At 30.7% G+C, this 22,366-nt stretch overlaps 1 protein-coding gene across 3 annotated transcripts in view; it reads left to right on the plus strand.

The window, feature by feature from the left end:
* Nucleotides 1–17,278, plus strand: part of LOC122268871 (uncharacterized) — a gene marked incomplete at its 5' end in the record, with an annotated part of 19,872 nt that extends 2,594 nt beyond the window's left edge. The window contains 7 exon segments of one of the 3 annotated variants that reach the window (XM_071183676.1): nt 1,544–1,600; nt 5,183–5,236; nt 10,789–10,857; nt 12,198–12,269; nt 13,972–14,046; nt 14,469–14,511; nt 17,127–17,278. In XM_071183676.1, the coding sequence (XP_071039777.1) occupies nt 1,544–1,600; nt 5,183–5,236; nt 10,789–10,857; nt 12,198–12,269; nt 13,972–14,046; nt 14,469–14,510 (369 nt within the window). 3 annotated transcript variants of the gene reach the window in all.
* Between the last annotated feature and the right edge of the window lie 5,088 nt (nt 17,279–22,366).

The following is a 22,366-nucleotide window of genomic DNA, read 5'->3' on the forward strand; positions in this document are numbered from 1 at the left end:
TTACTGGAAAAAATACTCTATTGTTCAAAATCAAGAGATTAAGTTTATGTCAATCATCTCGCAAATTATTTGTCAGATTTGAACAATATTTTGTTTAAACAATGTAAAATGATACAATAATAAAATTAGAAAATGAAACAATTTAACAGTAGTAAAACGCATGTGTGATCCTGTCTAACATTTATTGGATTCTGATGGTAAAAAACAGTGGTTTCAAAATCGAACAAAATAAATAGGTTAATAGAGACTAAAGTGGCCTCCTCTATAATATATCATAGGTAAATAGAGAGTAATAAAGTCTCCTCTATAATATTTCATACGTTAATACAGAATAAAATATCATAGAGTAGTTTTGGAGATCGTGCTTTCGTTCAGCTGCGTAGCTGAATGGTTGTTGGAAGGAGATAATAGAGATGCGTTAGTCTTGCGATTAGTGTAACTCTAACCTTATTTTTTTGCGCGTGCGTTCTGAGTTTCAAATATTGATAGTCTAATAGTATGAAAGACATTAGAGAGATTTTTCGAAACCAGCGCTTCTCTCTAATTTTTCGAAACCAGCGCTTCTCCCTAGAGCATAACTAATATAATTAGGAGCTCGATAAGGTTGAAGTCTGGAAGCCTGACAGAGTAAATATCTTCACTTGCCAAGAAATTACCGTACAGATGGTTTAAATAGTTAAACTCTGGATCAAATGGTTCATACTTTCATATGGGGGAAAGTAAGGGTCCGTTACCTGCTTATAAACGTCCCCAAAAATCGATCATTGTGGTAACGATAAATTGAAGGTTTCAGTAAGCATTCTTTTGAATTGCTGCAGATCTCTTCAAGTTAATCTCTTCAAAATAAGGGGGGGGGAGTAGCCAAAAATCTGGGAAGAATGGTTATAATAATTTGGTCAGGAGAGTGGACGAAAGCTCAGCGAATCGAATCGAATTTTTGAGCGAATCGAAAAAATTTTTGCACCCAATAATAAAATTTATTTATCCTAAGATAATTTCATACAAAAAGTAAGTTTTTATAATTATTAATTATTTTGTTCACTATTTTTTTTTAATAATGGTCGTAAAAGTTCCGAATAGTAAAGTATTTAAATTTAAACTTCATTTTAAAGTATGTAAATTTAAACGGCAAAGTACAAAATTGGTTGAATTTATTTCCCGAGTTACACATTTTAAAGAAGTTGTTTATTTAAAATTCATTTTCTCAGTCACTTTTCGTCCGATTGCGTCTACCTCGCATATTTTGGGCTGATCAGATATCCAGATTCGACGGAAAAAAATTTATGCTTATTCAGAGAAAGTACGTTTTTGTATCTGATTTCGTAACTTAAAATATCGTCTACACTAACTGTTTAGCATATTTCAGATCATTTTTGAGGTCCTTTTAAGCAATTAAGATTGAGTCCTAGGATGTGAGGGTCTGCTTATTAGATCAAGAGTTGTTCAAAGCACTCCGTTTTTTTTTTTTTTTTTCAGCGTCGTACTTGTAATTGTTGTCGCTATGAAAATACTGTTTATCATATAATTTCGATTTGTTTCATAGGAATCGATGTCAAAGGAAAAACAAAATAAATTGGATGGGGAAAATTCCAGGACAAAGGTAAAAAATATAGATAAATATAAATGTCTTCTTTTTTTTTTTTAATGGAGAATGAGTGCTGAAGAATTGAATAAAATAAGTACAGTCAGGGAATAAGCAAGTCATTTAGCGAATTCATCAGAACGAAAATTTTATTCGTTAAATCAGCTTAATCATTCGTTTTATCCGAGAATAAAATAAGCTCTACAATTACCCTAATAAACAGCTGCACAGAAATATTCGGAATCAGTAATAGTGCTCTTTTTATTCAGAAACTAGAAATGCAGTGAATAATTAAGTCATTTTGTTAATTTTAAAGTGTGTACTGATTAATGAACAATTTATCGATTCTTGACTCTATTAAAAAATCCATTTCGAGTTTTTACTTGGAAAAGAAATTGTTACGTCGTTTACGTCCTGCTGTATTAGGTATGTTTTTACAGTTTCGAAGCAATAATGTGAAACATCAGAAAAAAGTAACAGTTTTAATGGGAGTTTTACTATCGAGTTTTGCATCAGTATCATTATTAGACTTAGATAAATCAACAATTTCATAATATTTACTCAGTTACGCAAGCGGACAGCATGTTATCGCTTTGTCATAGACGTTAAGTCTATCTTTTTATGTTCAGGAAAAGATGCATACTGTAGTCACGTGAAAAGCAATTTAATATTTTTCACACCTAAGCTAATAAGAACGATTTTTTTTACTGGTTATTGAAATAATTCGCAAATTTGTAGTTTATTATTCCTTGAGTAGGATCTTTTTTACGTTATATTGTGAGATTTTTGTTAGTATATACCGGGGTTTGACAGTGAGTATTAGGATCATCACTGTTAAAACCACTTGAACCATCCACTGTAATCTACGATTACTGGAAATCGTCAAAAATATGTTTTACAGGAATGTTTCATACACTCAGAACCGAATTGATAAAAACTAAAGTAAAATGTTCCCGTTGTGGGCCACGGACGTGTTGGAGGTTAAGATTGTAGCGTATCTACCACTACAAAATTACAACTACATTTCACTAGTATATAAGGCATGTTAACTCGACTCTATGTGGGGTATCTTTTCATAGATGACGGTTGACATGGTCTAATATTCCTCTCCCCACATTGGTGACCCGGACGTGATGAGAACACGCCTACCTTGGCAAAAACGCCCACTTCGATATGAACACGCCTACCTAGACAGTAACACCTACTTCGTTGGATGGTACACGTTGAATAGTTGACTTGCTACTTGTGACTGCAACATTATCCACCTCCTCGCACTGTTGCTACTCAGTCTCGAGCACACAACGTCGGCCTGCATACACTCGACTTCTAAAGGCAACACAGGAGTGACTACGACCGTGAAGTTACTAAACCTCTCACATTCAGCTTTCAAAAAGTACGGTGATCTTAATACAGCTCTCCCGGCTCAACCACACAAAAAAACAGCAATGATTCAACTAGTGGTATTCATTCATCGAATTCTATCAGAGATATAATTCTGGTGGGGATTCTTTCATAATTTGGTTACTAATGGGACGATTTTGGCAATGTGGTCAATAGACCGCTTTTAATTCCCAGACAAGCTTTTACCCATCGATCTGAAGTTGGGTCGGCTTCAAGCTGGCAATAGGGATCGAACTCCAGTTCTTTAAAATGGCAATTCAGTGCCGTAGCCACTGAACCACTGCAGCTCAGCGGCACTATTCGGTATAGCTTCAAGATGAGTGAGCGAAACTTGACGCGATTAGTTCAAGTTCGTCAACATTCTGCATCGATCATGTTAATTTTTGAAAATGTTAATTCGGACTAATTATTTATTTACAGATAGTAATTATGATATTTATTTACAGATAATTATGAAATACAGATAATTATGTTGAAATAAAGCTTTCAAAAAAGGCATAGGGGGAATAATTCTTTAAATATGCCTTTAAAATCCTTGTAAAAATAATGTGAAAAATGTTTGTTTTGATTTTTTTTCCGCCTATAATACCTTCACTTTCGCCTAGACTACCTTCACATTATTTTAATCCCGCCTTTTCTCTTATTATAGATAGGTTATTATAGATAGATTATTACTTCATTTAAATAACTATTTGTGATCACTAATGTTCAAAGTTTTATAATTTCAAATTTTGGAAAGTTGGCTGGTCAAATTTTTAAAAGTGGGTTGTTTCTTTTTAAATATAATATTATTAAGTTATTCAGAATACTGGTCACATTTGCTGTAGGATTTAGACTTTCCCCGAGAAATTTTGATTTAAATATAAATTCTTTTTCACACTAAAATTTAAATTGATAGGGAGAGTTATTATTTTAACTAACCATTTCAAATGTTAATGCATTTCGGTTGTTCGAACCTGTCATTTTAAAAACCGCGATAGTAATTGAATTTCGACTGAAACCCAAGTCACTGCTTGTTAACTATAAGAAGAAAAAAATAGAAATTAGAGTTAACATTTCAACATGATTCAACGTTAATAAACTAACGTAAAATTGGGAAAATATTGAGAGGGGAAAAACGAAGGAAGAAAAACTTGCTTGTATATTTTCCCCATAGTTTGCCACACCTGCTGGATTCGCGGGAGATTTCCTTTTTATTATTATAGGGATAACAAAATGAATAGATTAATTTTTTTCTTTGTTTAAAAAAGTTCATTTTTAAGGATTTTAGCAGTCTCTACAGTTAAATAGTTAAAACGTTCCCAGAAAAAAATCAATACCTCTGGGGGTACTAGATTGGAGATCGATCGTTCTCTGATTCAGGTTAAAATTACGGTCTGTGGATGAATGAATGGATGTATGAATGGGTCCGCCCTATAAACGGGTGCGACGTATGGTGTGACAGAAGTCGAATTCTTGGCAATAGATGGCGCCACTGACACACAAGAAACGCACACTCTGCCTTTAATTTGCTCGGTTTCACCAAGCAGGCTTGCCCGTGTGGCAAGTGGCATTAGAAACAACAACAACAAATAGTTTAAACAAATATATAAAAAATCCTAACAATAATCTTTAAAAATGTAGTTGTTGGCACCGTTAAAATAAATTGTTGCTATCAATACCATTTTTAAGAATTGTAATATGAAAGCATTAAAAACGACAGTTATTGCTTGTTACAATTTTTTTTCAGTGTTTCGAATTATAGTCAGAATGTGCCATAATAACGGCCGATAAAATATTTGTTCGTTGAAGCCCAGTTTTGAATATGAAGTAAAAATATCACCGCACATACATCCCCAATTATAATTATGCGAGGAAAGCACCAAAACAACTACCAAATTTTTAGGAATCAAATCGATATTGAAAAATTAAAAACATGTTTGATTACGGAGAAGACAAAGAAGTTTTATAAAGTGATATTTCGAAACACTGATGGGATTTATCAGGAAATAAAACTGTTTTTAAACAATATTTCTACTTTTTACTCACTTATTTCGGTGTCGTTTTTGTTTTGTTCTTTTTTAAATACTAATTTTCGATTACTAATTAATTTTAGAATGCTACTAATAATATATATTAAGCGTGGTGAATGTCGAACACCGGGCATAAAATGAAAACTTATCATTAGATATTTACTTTTATATCTTCCTTTTCTTGCAGGAAACAAAACATAAAGATCAACAAACTCAAACTTTTCCTGATCCCTTAAGTTTAGTAAGATAGTTTCTTTCATTTATAGTTCTTTATATTTAATTCATTTTTTAATTTTCTAAAATTTTATAACCTATGCACGTTGTACCGGTTGTTAAAACTGAAGATCCAGTTATTTGAAATATGGCATTTACAAAAATATTAGAAAGCTTTTCACCATTTCTTACTAAACAATACAAAAGCAATCCCATCTGTTCAGGCGTTTTCCATACGATGGCATCAGAATTAATTAACTGGCAGGAAATTCTTTAGATGATGATAGAATTCTAAATCCTTCGTTTCCTTTTACCGTAACGGGCAGTCCACATTTCTAAGCAAAAACTACGTCGAATATTTTCCATTAAAGAGTTCACTTCACTTCTTCACGCCTTCAAACTCCAAATGAGTTATGAAAATATCGTCTGCTTTTTTAATCTCACTTGTCGTTTGCTCTTAAATAAATTTGATTTTTTTTCTGACTTTTAGAATGTGTTTGCAAAAATTCAATTGAATCAGGACTGAACATAGATGACTTAGATGATTATATGTCGAGCATTCGATGCCTCCTTAAAATTTTTATAAATAATAATACTCTGCAATATCAACATGAAAGAGGGATCAACCCTCAATCTCAATTGATATTAAATATCAATTAAGATAAGATCATCTGCCTCTATAAATTTTTTAAAGGAAAAAAAAACTCGATTTACTTAAAGTTTTTCAAACTTTAAATAATTTTTATTAAATGTCGTTTTTAACACACGGTAACTCAAGAAAAAACCTTTAACTTTTCAGTGAATTACATTTAAATGTGAAAGCCCAATATATTGACTAATATAGATTCTGAAACTTTTCAAAACGTCTGAACTTATCTATTAGTTATTTAAAAACTATAAAAGTTGTTAAAAGGTTAAACTATAAAAAAAATGTCTCCTTACAACGGAAACTACTACAATTATACACTCTGTTGAAAGCTAAAATAAAATTTTAACATTTTAGATAAATTGATTGATTAAATTGATTGTTAATACATTGTTAATTTAATTAAAAGTACACATATTTAGACAAACAAAAAAATAACTGTCGTCTGTCAAGGTTAAAAATTTATGTTTATTTGCACGCAAGAAAATGTTTTACATTGTCTGATGTGATTGCAATTTTTAAATTATAAAGAAAATGCAAGAAACTAGAAATGTGTCTATATTTAAACTAGTATTTCAATGAAATATTGAATGCACTTAAAAGAACGCTGATACTAAATATGAACAAAGTGATTTGAAGCTTTAAAAAATATTATTTTTTAATTGTATGCAGCCTTTTACATTTTTCTTGTTAGAGTAATAAAATACATACATTTATAAATATGGTAATGAAAATATTTGTTTTCACTTTCTATTCACATATCAAGCCTGTGAAGACTTTTAAATTTTTGTCACCACGCAACCAAAGCAGATAGACAAGTGAATTTCTTGACATTGCCAGAGATTCAAATGAGGTTATGTTATACTTTGTGCTATGTATGGATAAAACAAAAATTAACGTGAATAAAACACAAATAAAAGGATATGAATGGACATACAGTTTCGGTCTTTCTAAATGTTCTTGTTTATGGAACCGAAACTATAGTATGTCCATTCATGTACCATTATTTGCGCTTTATTCAAGTTGTTTTCTGATTTATCTATGCTTTAAGGTTGTTTTATAATCACTAAGAACGGCAACCTGCCTGGTCTTCCATGAATGACGTAGATTTGAAAATACAATTCAAGTTAAATAGAATGACGTAGAAGCATGCGTTTTGCTCTATTATGCTTAGAAAATTATTTATTTTTTTGTATCGCCAAGCTACAAAATTAGTTACAAAGCCCATCAAAAGATGGCGTAACTGGTTGAAAAAACTATAAAACAAATTTTTTTTCTTCTGCATATCTGACTATTTCAACCGAAATATTTTCACGAAATGTCAGTTAATTTTGTCTTCATAAAGCGTCACGCTGTTGATGCAAGTGGGTCTTATGAAATTTTTCTCGAACAGCTGAGTCATTTGCAGACATCATTTTAGTAATAGCGCCTACTGTTGACATTATTGACTCCTTCTTTTTTCATGTTATTTAACAAATTTAGAATCTCGATGAGATACAAAAGCTTTTGGTTTCTTTAGCAGAATGTCGCAAATCATACGTTCCACTTTACTTTAAATACTTTTTCGAGTCATCGGTCATTTATAGGGCATCCAATATGATGATCAATTAAAATAAAAATTTTATCCTCAAAAAATTCGATCGAGCCTAGTCTATATATATGCAGATTAGGGTTAAAGATTAAGTGCGTACTTCTGCCATATCCGCATTATTATTTTAGCTTTTTTTTGTTGAAAATTGTATTCTATAACAGAAAATTAGTACCACAGAGAATACTAACTGTCTTGGGACCTATTTTAATCTATAAAAATTGAAACTGTGCCGAATAATACGGCAGATATATTATAAATATGCTGATAAAGCTACATTCTTTAGTAATAAATATACTAACAAAACTATATTACATCATACAGATTTTATTTATTTTTTGTTTTTCTTTGAACTTGCACTGAAAGTACAGTAAGATCTTATATACAATCAGAAGTATAATAATTTGAATAGCCTAGTTACGATGAAAATAGTTTTATTCTTTAAAATACCTGTGGAACCTAAAATAGTTCTTTTTTGGTTCCGGCACTAAAGAGTTAGGTTAAAATCCCAGGCATAGCAAATGGTCTGTTTCTTGCTCCGGACAGTCCTTAATTGTTGACATTAAATATTCTTAATGGCGAGTCAAAGACTACATTTTCATAAACTTTGGTTTAACAATGGATCCATGTTTTTTATTTTATAAATTGTTAGTTGGGCTCATGTTTCCTCGCTTTCAAAGAAATATAGTTTGGTTTAGAAGAAAATAATTCCTCCATTTGGTCTTATACATAAACTTATAAGTTCCCTAGATTTCTGAGTTGTATTTCAAAATTATATAAATCAATAATGAATTACATTAATTTTCTTTTTTTAATCTGTTGGATGAGATTTTTTAACAAATCTTGTTTAGTTCTTTCGTACCGTTGATTTTAAGCCTTCAATCGGCTTCTCTCTCCAAGCTTTTTTTTTAAAAAAATAACATTTTTAGTCTTTTTTGTCGAAATTTACAAACATAAAACGTTATATAGGGTTATATAACGTTATATATAACATATAACGTTATAAACCTATAACAAAGGGGTCGCATAAATGTTGCGACAAACTTCTAGGGTAGTTAGGGGACATCATCAGGATTAAAACTGCATGGGAATCCATACAAGAAAATATCATCTTACGCCGCTTAGGGTGATTCCCTGTCCTGAACCGCTTCTTCGTTTGCTTCTGAACAGGTCACAATAAGGAAGCGCCTCTAGCTGCGTATGACGACATTTCTGGGTATGGTTTCTTATGCAATTTTAATTCTGACGATGTGCCTTAACTCCTCTAGAGGTTTATCGCAATATATACACAGCCCCTTGTTATACATAACTTTTTTAAACTTGTACTTCGACAAAGAATGACTAAAAATGTCTTTTAAAAAATCTGTAGCTTAAGGAGCAAAACTAATACCAGATATGAAATCCTCACACCCGAATTCGACACTATCAATTATTTGCATAATTACAACAAAAAGTTTGTTTTCCAGTAACCTCAGATCCTCAATAACTATCAATTACTTGCATAATTGCAACAGAAACTTGTTTTCCAATAACCTCAGATCCTCAATAACTATCAATTACTTGCATAATTGCAACAGAAACTTTGTTTTCCAGTAACCTCAAATCCATCAAGATGATAAAAAAATATCTTTATAATATACTAATATTTTTTTCCAGTACTTTATGTACAGGTACTTTGCTGTCTAATATTGACCTTTCAAGCATTTACTCTCAACTTAAGAGTTTTTTTCCCCTCACTTGCCTCTCTTTATCTTATTTAATGAAGAAAATAAAAAAAAAACATATCGAGCAGCTGAAAATTTGTCTGGATCATTTCACATTGGGAACAAAAATAAATAAATAAAACGGCAGTTTGATGTGACATTAAGGAAACATGTTTTTCTGCCAAAAGATCATTTACTTCTTTTTAAACAGCCGCTTATTGGTTTTGGGTTGTTGACTTTCTCTTTTTTTTTATTAATTTTATTAGGCTTTTGTATATCAGCCATCACTTTCAATTCTTCTCATCACTGAGAAACATTTCTGTTGAAAAAAAAAATACAGAAATTCAACCTAACTTAATTTTATCTTTTACATTATAGCCCGCTTCACATGCAAATAAAAATAAAATCTTGTATAAAATATTTTTCTTCATGTAAATATCCGTGGGCTTACGTTTTTTTTTTTTTAATAATTGTTGGCAAAAATTTTAAATTCGCTGAAAAAGATCTAGGGATATGACGAAACAAGTAGGGGGAAACTTCAACTTTTCGACCACTTTCTGACCAATTTATTGAGACATTATTTTCCAGATTTCGGCAGCCTTGGTCTCGGTTGATCAAGAATCCAAATTCGTCGAAAATACGGTATGTTTATTCAGAAAAAATACGTTTTCGTGTCGGATTCCATGGTTTAATTAATAGTTAGAGCCAATTGATTAGCATAGTTGAGGTCCACTCTACAAACTGTTGAAAATCTGATCATTAGAAAATAAATTATTAAGAGAACAATTTTTTTTTGTTTTATGTACAATGCATGAATGAATTTAATGCACAGAATTCTAACATCTCGGAACACTACCTCCAAAACTTTTGCTTTGTTCTCTTTTTTTAAAAAAAATAAATCATAATAACTTAAAAATGAGTTCTATTTACGATCTAACCATCATCGGTTTGCTACCATATAAAATTTAAAAACTAGAAAACGCGAAGATGTACAATTATTGTCTGAACTCTTCTATAAGTTACCAAACTCCACATAACAAAAATTGCTTTGTATATTATGTATCTAATATACTCGTTAAAATTTTTGAAAATGATCTAACTTGAGTAAAGTGGTTTATACGAACAATAATTGCATCATGCATTGCATTTAAAAAAGAATACAATAAATATTAAACATTTACGCTGGCAAGAATTCCTCTATTAATTTCTACAATGATTGCCTGCCAACGTGTTCAGCCATCACCTCCCAGAAGAGAGAAGACCTCAGCACGGTTTACCAAAAACAAGAAATTTGATCCTTTAGTAGTCCAAACGTAATGACATTTTTCGTATTTACCACCACTGCGCAGCTTAGTAGCCCGAAGGTAGTTCGATATATCTTATTTTTCCTCCACTACGCAAATTATGTTCGATACTTGGGACTGCTAATTGATCCGTGGTGAGGCCTTCTCTCTTCTAGGAGGTGTTCAGCTCGTCATAGGCAATTTTGGAGACAGATGCATCTTGATGTGCGTGTTATGCAAGTGGTTAGATCAAGCATTCTTATTGTTTGTGTGCAATATAAGTGATAATAAATTTCGAACCTGAATTATATAACTGTCTGATATGTTTAAAATACAATGCCAATTCGTATTTCTTTTTAGGTTGACCAATCCAGCTTTTTAAATGTTTTTAACTACGAGACAGCTAAAATTTTTTACTGTCTTAAAGCGGTAAGTGCACTTTATTATCATCATAAATTGTTTGAACACTGAGCATCGGTTCGGTAAATTTCTACTTGATAGCTCACCATTTGTGATAAAATATTTAAGGTTAGCGAATACGTTTCCTTTATAAAAAAAAAAAAAGACATGATTTTTAAATTAAAATACATACACTAATCGGGTTTCAGCAAAACAGTGTGTGGATGTGTTTTGATATTAAGCCACTGCATATTTCATCCATTTTGAACAAGAATTAATGCATCACCCTCTTTTCACCTCCGAAACCATTTTATCTTAGACACATATTGAAACCTTAAGACAACCTTAGTTCGATTTTAATTAAGACAATCTTATGGTTGTTGTTGATACTTGCCAATACCAGCAAGCCTGCTTGAAATCAAAAAAAAATTTAAGGCAGATTGTGCGTTTCTTATTATGGCCAAGAAACGACTTCAGCCACACACACACGTCACAACCCGTTTTACAGAGGGACTTAACCATACTCCATTCATTCACAGATCGTTATTTTGACCTGAACCCGAGAACTATCAATCTCCGATTCAATACCCCCAGACGTATTGATTTGTTATTAGAACCTGGAGGACTTTGTAACCACGACAAATTTGACGTGCACCAGTCACCATTTAATACCTGAAGATTTTATGGCCGGTGGGATTCGAACTCACATTCTTAGGAACACGAGTCCTATGTCCCACCAACCAGACTAACCGGGCCCTAAGGCAATCTTATTTTGATTTGTTATTGCTGTAAATAAGGTTCGATTTTAAATTTTCTGCATTCTTTATTGTTTTAGTCACTAATAAGATCTTCTACATTTATTTACATTTTAAAAACTGTTCTTATTTTACATGAATGTCGAATAGTGGCGAGTAGAGTGCGTTGTGCTCTTACAACAAATTCAATAGAACATCAAACATAAACAATAGTTCACAGCTAGTGGCTATCAACTCTAACTTTGTCTCGAGTATGATTTAAACTTTTTGTCTGGTTGAAAAATCACGTTTAGCGATTGCTCGAAAAAAAAAGGGTGGGTCACTATTGTTGTGTGGGCATGCAAAAAATAAGAGGCAATACTTTTAAATTGCCGTTGGAACAGCGAAAACATTTTTATTTCTTATTAGACTAGATTCACCCTTTCTTCTGAGTTAGATGTCAATTTTTTCCCTTTGACAATAATATAAATGTTGTAGGTTTATTGGAAAATACAGTTCTTTGCAAACTGCCTCTGTCACTCTCACCGCCATTAAGCCTAATAAATGACGACTGCTGTTTGCAAAAAGTTGGATTAACCAATAAAGCTACTACACATACATATAATCATTTACTAGATTACCTCTGGAATTGATACAAAAAAGGAAGTGAAGGCAGAAGAAGTACTTACAGATGAAGTCTTGCATTGGGTAAATTTATTAAAAATCAAAATTGTAAAAATGAAATAAACAAGAGCTCTTTCTCTTTAGTATTCTAGGTTATTTTTTGGTTGCATTGCTAACAGAATTTGTAATTACAATAAATATGTACAATAAATGGATGAAAGCTTACAAAATGTGATCAACGTTGATTTTAAAAATAGTCCTTCAATGTTACCCGCAATCTTTTACGCTGATATTTTGTAGACTGGTATTAAATTTTCTCATCGAAAGGAACATGACTGTTAAATTTCCAAGCAAAAATATTTATGCAAAATGCCAATATCTTATTAAATTTTATAGGCATTATTACAATTGTATTTAATAAAATGCTTCTTGCTAAATGCCGATTACTAGATTAACAAATAACTAAGCTTTTAATAATTTTCGTCCGGGCATTGAGAAAAACTTCTTACAAAATTAAAAGTCAAATTCATCTCGGAAAATAATTCCTGTTACCTTAAGCTGCAGTTTTGGATGCTTATCCTTAAAATCCATACTTATCCTTAAAATCGTAGGAAATAATTGCCTTAACATCACTACTTCAACATTCATATTTTAAAAATTTTTCTATAATGTTTTATCCTTTTATGGTATTGGGTAAAATTAATGGCCATCACCGGTCACAGGGTGAATAATATTACAAATGGCGATTTAAGAATTGCCTGCATTCGCCGCTCGACTGCCACTTTTTTCACCGAAAGTGTGTCATGTGCTATTATAATATATATTATTATTATATTTTTCAATAAATATGTAGTTGTTCTGAATAATTTCTTATATTCTAAAAATTACTTTATTTCAATCTTTAATTCTTGCACCTTAAAATTGTTCTTTATTTTTAAAATGAAGGTTTGCCATTTTTTTGAAAAGTGCTTCAAAAGAATTGCCTCCCATTATTAATATCAACAGTTTTTAAATCACTTAAAATTTTCAATATTTAAAAAAAGTGGCCAATTGGCCAAAAGTGACCACTGTTAAAAGTGCTACAACTGGCCACTGGATAGCATTAAAACTTCCTAATTTTGCCCTATATTTCCACCCTAAGCCACCACAGCAAATAACCATACTGCTCTCTTAAATCGATTATGCCTTAAAAGTATATAAAATCAACAATAATATTTTGGAAGTTGTGCTTCTTACAAAGAACAGTTTTTTCTTCATTTTCCAGCTTATTATGTTCCTGCAAAAAAAATTAATACCAATTAGTATGACAATGAGCTTCAAAAAAAGATTAGAGAATTATATCTGAAATCGAAAATTAAATTGAAATAGTGTAATATAAACATGAATGCAATAAAGGAATTCCCTAAGGGAACAACCTAGTATATATTTATATTGAAGCTTTTTTGTAATTTAATAATTGTTTTTTAATAATTGTTTTTCAATAATTGTTTTTTAAAAATACAAAATAAACTTAATGCAACTACAAAGAGTTAGTGTGAAAAATGTGAAATGAACTAAAATTTACTAAGAAAAACTACTTTTTTATTTATTAAGAGGTTGAAACATGGTAAAATAGGAAAAAAAGAAGAAAAAAACTCTACTAAATTATAAAATTATGCAGGGTTTTAAAGTAAAGATAATTAAAATTTAAATGTTCAAGTGAAATATGTCATTTTTATAACAGTTAAATATTTTGAAAAATTATTTATTTATCGAATTTATATTTATAAAGTTTTTATTTTTTCAGATTGCGGACAAAATTGCAAGTAAAGATGAGCTATACAATGACATTAATTTGCTAAGACCTGAAATTTTGCTCGGAGTAAGATTTTATTAAGATATTTAACAAAAATGTATTTTAAATAAAATTATTAATGTATTAAATGTGTCAAAATGTAGTAAATAAAAAGTAAATTAAAATGTTACGCTCAGATGATTAAGATGTTAAATTCTTAATGAAATTTTACGTTTATTGGCTATTTTTAAATTAATTAGTTTTCTAAAGCAGAATATGATTTTAATGTTAGAGAACGTTCGTAAAAGTATCATTTTTGCGTAACAATAATAGAAAAAAATGATAAGTTGTGTTTTAAATTGCTTCAAGTGAAAGGATAGATAGTGCTGGTAATTTACTTAAATTTTTAAGACAAATGCATAATTCCATTTTTAATAAGGAAGATTGAATTTTCGTTTGTATTTTGCATTAATGTAGTTTCGCTTCTAATTTAAACCTCTTTTTTATAGATTGGAGAATTGTATCACAAGAATATGAATGAAAAGTTATAAAGTAGGTTTTTATCAGTAATTAATTATTATTTAGCAATTTTATTAATAGAAATAAAAATGAAGAAAAGAATTACCGACCTAAATTTCGAGAATATGCTTTTTAAACACGTTTATCTATAAAAGGTTATAAATATATGTATGCATACACAGTGAAACCTCTCGAGAGCGACCACTCTCTGTTCCACAGTAAAATCGTCGTTAATGGAGGCGTTCTATAGGCATTCTTCCATTGACTTCAAAATGTTATCGAAGGTTCATGATTTTTCGCAAACGATTTTAATTTTAATCAATGGTCATTAATGGAGGTGTTCTTTCTTCTTCCATTGACTTCAAAATGTTATCGAAGGTTCATGATTTTTCGCAAACGATTTTAATTTTAATCAATGGTCGTTAATGGAGGCGTTCTTTCTTCTTCCATTGACTTCAAAATGTTATCAAAGGTTCATGATTTTTCGCAAACGATTTTAAATTTAATCAATGGTCGTTAATGGAGGCATCCTTTCTTCTTCCATTGACTTCAAAATGTTATCCAAGGTTCATGATTTTTCGCAAACGATTTTTAATTTTAATCAGTGTCATTTTCCTGATGCGGAAATGCCACTTGTGTTGGCGTTAGGAAAACCGGATCGATGAATAAAATTTAGCTTCAATGAAAATGATCCCTACTGATAAAATAATGTGTAAAAACAAATTTATCAAACTATTTTAAATAAATAACAATTACGTTTTTTATTTAAGTTTGCATTTAATTTTATGTCATATAAATGAGTTAGCTTTAGAAAAAGACAAGAGGTTTGTTTGAGATGCTTAGCTCATTCTAAAATATCCCCCCCCCCCTAATTTAACTTTCAACTCTAAAAAATAAATCATTGATAGCATCGTCTTTAGTGCACTCTGACTGCAACATGAGGTTGTAGATCTCTTTCAGAGATCGTCAAAAAGAACTCTCTAAATAAGAACTTCACACAAATATTTTGAATGCATTTTAATCTACATATTTGTTTTCCAAAACACCAGTTTTTCTTTGAGGAAACTCTTTTTTTTTCATGAGGGTGAACACGTGAACCAGCAGTACCTGTAACTTAAAGTTATGATGAAGAACAGAATTCCTCCGAATATGCATATTAGTAGCTACAGATGTATTTAAGAGTTTCTGTTTTATTTTTTATTAATTATACTAATTTTCACAAGAATGGTGAGTTTTTATGTACTCAAATTTGCTAGAAAATTGTTTATTTAAGGAAGAAGAAAAAAACTGCGAAATAAAGTAAAATAATCCTTTGTACTTCTGTATTGAATGCAATTTTAACTTAAAGTTTAAATTTACAGACAATCGGTAAAGATTCGCTTGAGTCATGATTTCGGCAAACCTAAAAAATGAAGCTTCAATTTAAAGAAATTAAGAAAGACCCCTTTTAAGTCAAAAAAAAAATATTACATTGACGAAGAAAAAAAAAGGAGTTTGTGTGCATCTGTCTATCATAGGCGTAGAGTTAGGGGGGTGTCTTATTTTTTGTTTTTAAAAAACTACTCATCTAATTTAAGTTTTATAAAGACGTTTACATAAAAATAAACACACATATATTTTATTTTATAACCGTCGTTGAGCAGTCGACCCAGCTTTTTTTTGGCTTTACGTCTACTAATGTTCAACTCCGTAGCCTTGTAATTTTAAACTAATCCAGAAGACACGGGAACTCCTGGATCAAGTATTGGGAGAAATTTACCTTCGCGGAGGACTTTTTGATGGAACTAACCCGCATTTGCATTACACGGAGAGGAAGACCACGAGAACCTCCTACTGTTAACCTGACGGCTAAGGGACTCTATCCCATGAACCTTCCACTGTGGTAGATACTACAAGTTTTCTAAAAGCAAAAAGTGTGCCCCGCCCCTTACGCCACGTCTATGCATATGTTTCTCTCATAATTTCACAACGATTTGTGTCAGAATCCTGAAATTTGGTGTAAATTCAATTGCAGGCGACTTTGTTTCGTATTTAAACGATAACATTAGTTATATATTAACAAGCGTATAGTCCTATTTAATAAAAAACGAGTTTTTCTGGAAGCTTATAGTATGTCCCTTCATAATTATTTGCTTTTAGATATTTATGTCGTGAAATTATCGTTAATAATTATTCTTTCTTTCTTTTTTGGTAAGTTGATTTTGAAAAACATGTTTTCCTTATGCTAATAATTGATGACTAATTACCAAGAAGGAAAAATAAAAGTCATTTATTTTAAATTTTTTCAATTGACTATCAATTTTCGACATAATTGCGTAACCTAGAGTAAATTATACGAAGTCTTTTATTATTTGATAATTTTTCTAACATTTTATCCCCGAATATTTTTTTTAAAATCTTAGCGTGACGTAATCTATGGCACCGATGTGTGAAAAAGCGGAGTCCATCTTACTATAAGACTGTTGAAATCCTGTTCTTCCAATTCAAAAATTTCTGAGAATTACATACAATAAAAAAAAATTTGAGATCTAAATATATATCCCATAAATTTTTAGTATATTGTACGTGTTGCGCATATTGCTCAAAACAAAGAAACAGCATTCTATAAAAATGTTTCCGTGACTTAATTGTTTTTTTTCTCCCTACAGGTAATCATCCTCACTGTTGCAGATAAAATAAACACCTTCGAATTGTTTGTTGATTACACATGACTGAAATGATAATAATGATTTCGAAAAAATTTCTGTCATCATGAATTATTTTTTTTAAATAATAAATTTATATTTTTTTAATTTCATAATTACATAGTGAACTTCCTTACCTGGTTTCGGTTTGATGATAAAAACAAACAAACAAACAAGTGAATAAAAATTTTAAAAAAAATATTAGTAGTATTAAAAAAGTGTCAAAAAATGAGAATTTATATTTTTTAAGGCATGTTCCTCATTATAAGAAATAAATTTTTAAGAAAATGCCGAATGCTTATAAATTTTCGAAAATCTTCAAAAATATTTTAGCCTAAAAATTATCAAGCAGATTTTTTTCCATCTCAATAAAGTAGAAAAAAAATTATAAAAATTAAGTAATTAACGATTAATAAACGATAGCTAATTGAAAGTTAATTATAATCAATTTAAGAATTGATCTGGCAGCCCTCTGATGATATATGTTGCGTTTTAAAAATATCAAATAAATGAATTATTTTTAATGTCAGGGATGAGAGTAGTCAGAAAGTAAAAAAGAGGAAATCCNGTTGCAGATAAAATAAACACCTTCGAATTGTTTGTTGATTACACATGACTGAAATGATAATAATGATTTCGAAAAAATTTCTAATGTCATCATGAATTGTTTTTTTTTTTTAATAATAAATTTATATTTTTTTAAATTCATAATTACATAGTGAACTTCCTTATCTGGTTTCGGTTTGATGACAAAAAACAAACAAACAAGTAAATAAAATTTAAAAAAAATATTATTAGTATTAAAAAAGCGTCAAAAAATACGAATTTATATTTTTCAAGGCATGTTCCTCATTATAAGAAATGAATTTTTTAAAATAAGAGCAGCGGTTGGCGAAAAAATGCCGAATGATTATAAATTTTCGAAAATCTTAACAAATATTTCAGCATAGAAATTATCAGACAAATTTTTCCATCTGAATGAAATAGAAAAAAAATTATAAAAATTAAGTGATTAACGATTAATAAACGACAATCCTATAGCTAATTGATAGTTAATTATAATCAATATAAGAATTGATCTGGCAGCCCTCTGATGTTATATGTTGCGTTTTAAAAATATCAAATAAATGAATTATTTTTAATGTACACTTGATCCATCTTATGTTAAAATGATTTTAAAATTTCGTGTTAAAGTGAACAGCTTTCAGCAGAACTAATAATTACAGACTATATTGTAGCAGGCTACTATGCATGAAAATGTCACGATTAAAAATTCACAATCCATAATTCCTTGAAAAAGCATTAAATTTCGATTTCTTCCTGGTACAATGCACATTGTTTCAAGTATACTGTGCGCAAAAAAATGAAAACGAACAAAAAGGGAGAAAAAACGGACCCTGAATAACTTTTGATCTAATAATCCGATTTTCTCGTTCTAGTACTTAATCTAAATGACTCCAGCGGTTGACCTAAAATATGTTAATTAATAAGTGCGGACTATACTTTAAGTTTCGAAATCAGACACAAAAATGTACTTTCTCTGAATAAACACGCCATTCTTTCGACTGATTAAGATTTCTGACTCCCAAAATATAGGGAGTAGCCGCAATCTATGGTCCCAATAGTTTGGTCAGAAGAAAGCTTCAAATTTTGACCACTTAATGTTAATTTTACTTTATGCGTATTTCGCTATATCTCGAGAATTTTTTAAGTGAATAAAAAAAAAATTTTTATACTCAAATGCAAAATTTATATAGCCAAAGATAATTCCGCTTAAAAAATAACTTTTAGCAATTATTTATTATTTTTTATTATTTTAGTTAAGAATGGTCAACAAATTTTTGAATTGCAAGGTATTTGCATCATTTTAATATTATATACTCGTTATAATATTAGTTTTCGACCACGAATGTGCATATTTTTTTCACTTTTTCAAAAAAAAAAGCTTAAGTCATTGCATATTCAGGGTAGTCACTAAATTGTTCATTTATCATCTGCACATTATCACCCAGAAAGTTGGATGCGCCTTGATGACGTACGAAATGTAAAACACGAAAAAATAGTTATTCATTCTTTTAAATGCCTTCACGCAGTGACTGCGGAGCGATTAATTATATAAATATATTCAATTTTTGGTTACGGTGTGATGTTTTTGGTTTCATCAACCAATACGCAAACAAAAAATTATATCTGTCTCCTTCCGCTTCCTGTTACAAACTCACCTTGAACTTTAAACAAAACAACGGAAATGTAAAATGCAAGAAAAAAATTAAAAAAATCAGTAATTCAACTCTTTTTCCTTATTAGTATTTTAATGAATGACGACATAAAATTAAAGTTAATTTTTGATGAATCGGAAAATTTCGTGCTTCCTTTAAGTTTAAATGTTTTTCTTTATTTAAGAGAGAGAGAATATGGTTGTTTAACCAGTTAAGCATGGAGTTTAACTTTAGAGATTCTTCACAGGATATGCAATCAGAATCAAGCAATGACATATTAGAACGCAGAGCAAATGGTCCTATTATAAACTCTTTTAAAAGCCGAGGAAGGATTACATTTCTAATTAATTAAAAATTGTCAACTCATTTCTGAAAAGTAAAAAAATAACGAAGTCCAAAAATAACGAAATATATAAAACACTATATAAAATTAATTCCAAGAGAAAGCGAGAAAGATAGAGAGAGAGGGAAAGCTTTTGAATCGAATGCTTCGGATTCTCGTATTTAATTCGAGGACCTACAGCAGCGGTTCTCAAATGGTTTTCCGCGGAACCCTTAAGTTCCGTGGAATGTAAACAGAGTTTCTGAGAGTTACGAAATTTTTTAACCAGTTATTGTTTTGGAAAGATATAATTAAATTTACATCAAATTAATATTTCATTATTTTTTTAATATTTCCGTTATTTTTATGAAATTATTTAATTGATGTGAAGAAAAAAATTTCAAAGCAATGTTTTTTCTAATAAAAATATTATGAAAAAGACATATGCATTTATGAAAAGCTCCAATAGCATTTCGCATCGAATAAACGTAACCAAATTCAACAATGCAGAACAATGTTTCTTTGAAAACCACTCTCAGCGTTTATTTTCTTTCTCTTTCGTTTTTATTTTAATAAAATCCATATTTCAGTTCATTCATTTTCAATTTATGCATGCTCTAAAATCAAATTAAGAACTAGACTTGCCGCTCAAGAACTGTGAATTCAATTGTATGTCACGAAATCCAGTTTTAAGAACTAATATTGAAAAATCAACATGATGAACAAAATTTCCCTCTTCATTCAATCACCAAATATTTTAAAAATTATAAATTAAATTAGATCTTCACATATTTTCTATGTAATTAATAATCGTTCGTAAATTATCTCTTCACAAGCATCATTTTTTAACCGTCGTTGAACAGCCTACCCAATTTTTGGGTTCACGACTACAAATGTTCAACTCCGTACCCTTGTAATTTTGAACCCAATCCAGAAGACAAGGAAACTCCTGGCTCAAGTATTATGAGAAATTTGCCTTCGTGAAGGACTTTTTGATGGAACTAACCCGCATTTGCATTACATGGTGAGGAAAACTTCGAAAAACTACCACGGTTAGCCTGACGGTAAGGGGACTATAACCCATAATCCGTGTACCACTGAGGATATGTTACGTAAGCACTATGGTCGGTACGAGCCCGGTGCGGAATTCTTATCGACCAGCAATCCCTGGGATTCGAAACCGGTTCGAATTCCAGCGAACCTCACTATAAGGCGAATGCTCTATCCCCTGAGCCACCGAGACTCCTTCACAATCATTAACCCCTTAACGATCGGTTAATTTTCGAGAAAACGGTCATAAAAGTGCCTATTTTTTTCTGACATCCAAACATCTTGTCCTGGCGTCTAGTTTAAAATAAACTAACTATCTACAATTACCTTAAAATATCCTGGTACTGCCATCTGGTGTGTAAAATGAGAAATAAAATGTTTTTCGGGCAAAAGAAATGAATTAGTTTTATTCTTATTGGCGCGTTACTACTGAACACTCCAACCCGGAAATTTCACGGGAGCGAGAAATAGAGGGCGAAACATCAGCCCGTCATTTTCACGGGAGCGAGAAGAAATGGGTTAATGAAATATTTTTTTAAAAAAAAACTTGGGGTTCCGCCAAAAGAAAGTCGATTATTTAAGGTTCCACAGCAGAAAAAAATTGGAAATCGCTGGTCTATATAATTCAGCCTCGTAGAGCAAAAGGGCCAGTACTGGCTTTGCTAATTGCATAGAATTTTTAAAAATTAGGACTAAAAATTTGAGCAAATTTCTTCGATTATCAACGTTCGTCGTCCAAATCGCGGTTCACGTATGTTATTGATTTCTGGCCTCGTGCTTCCTTCCCACCACCCTGCAACATGAAATACTTAGTAATTCCAATTGTAATATAAAGACAACATACCACCAATTAATATTCTTGTGGTACTTTACTGATAGTCAATGGTAAATTTTTATTTTATATGCCGATTAAACACATCATACGCACTGCAATAAAGATTTAGTCGGATGTGTATGCAAACACGCTTCTCGCTCCCGTGAAAATGATAGGGTGAAGTTTCGCCCTCTATTTCACGCTCCCGTGAAATTGCGCCAATAAGAATAAAACTAATTCATTTCTTTTGCCTGGAAAACATTTTATTTCTCAATTTACACACTAGATGGGAGTACCATGATATTTTTAAGGCAATTGTAGACAGTTTATTTAAAACTAGATATCAGCACTAATTAAATAGCACTAATAAAAAAATAGGCACTTTTATGACCGTTTTCTTGAAAATTAACCGATCGTTAAGGGGTTAACTGGTTTAAACCCCTGCAATAATGATGAAAATAAAAATTATTTTAAATTTCTGATTCTTCCACTAATCGGGCGTACTTATCATTACCATACTTATCATTATCATTACCATGGCATACTTATTGCTTTATAACAGTTTAATTACGAGTATCTATGATTTCATGACATAAAAAAGCTTGAAATAAATAGCTACTTTTGTCTGCAAGTTTTCAAAATTATTCAGAGATGCTAAAAAAATTCGTTTTATTAATTATAAGAGAAAACAAACCTGCACCACCTAAAACAATTAATATTTTGTAGTGTTGACGTATTTTTTTAACGCACAAAATTAGCGTATTTGTTGAAAATACAGATTCAAGATTATTCCACGTTT

The sequence above is a fragment of the Parasteatoda tepidariorum genome, chromosome 7 (genome assembly GCF_043381705.1).
Source record: "Parasteatoda tepidariorum isolate YZ-2023 chromosome 7, CAS_Ptep_4.0, whole genome shotgun sequence".
In the NCBI taxonomy this organism is placed as follows: Eukaryota; Metazoa; Arthropoda; class Arachnida; order Araneae; family Theridiidae; genus Parasteatoda; species Parasteatoda tepidariorum.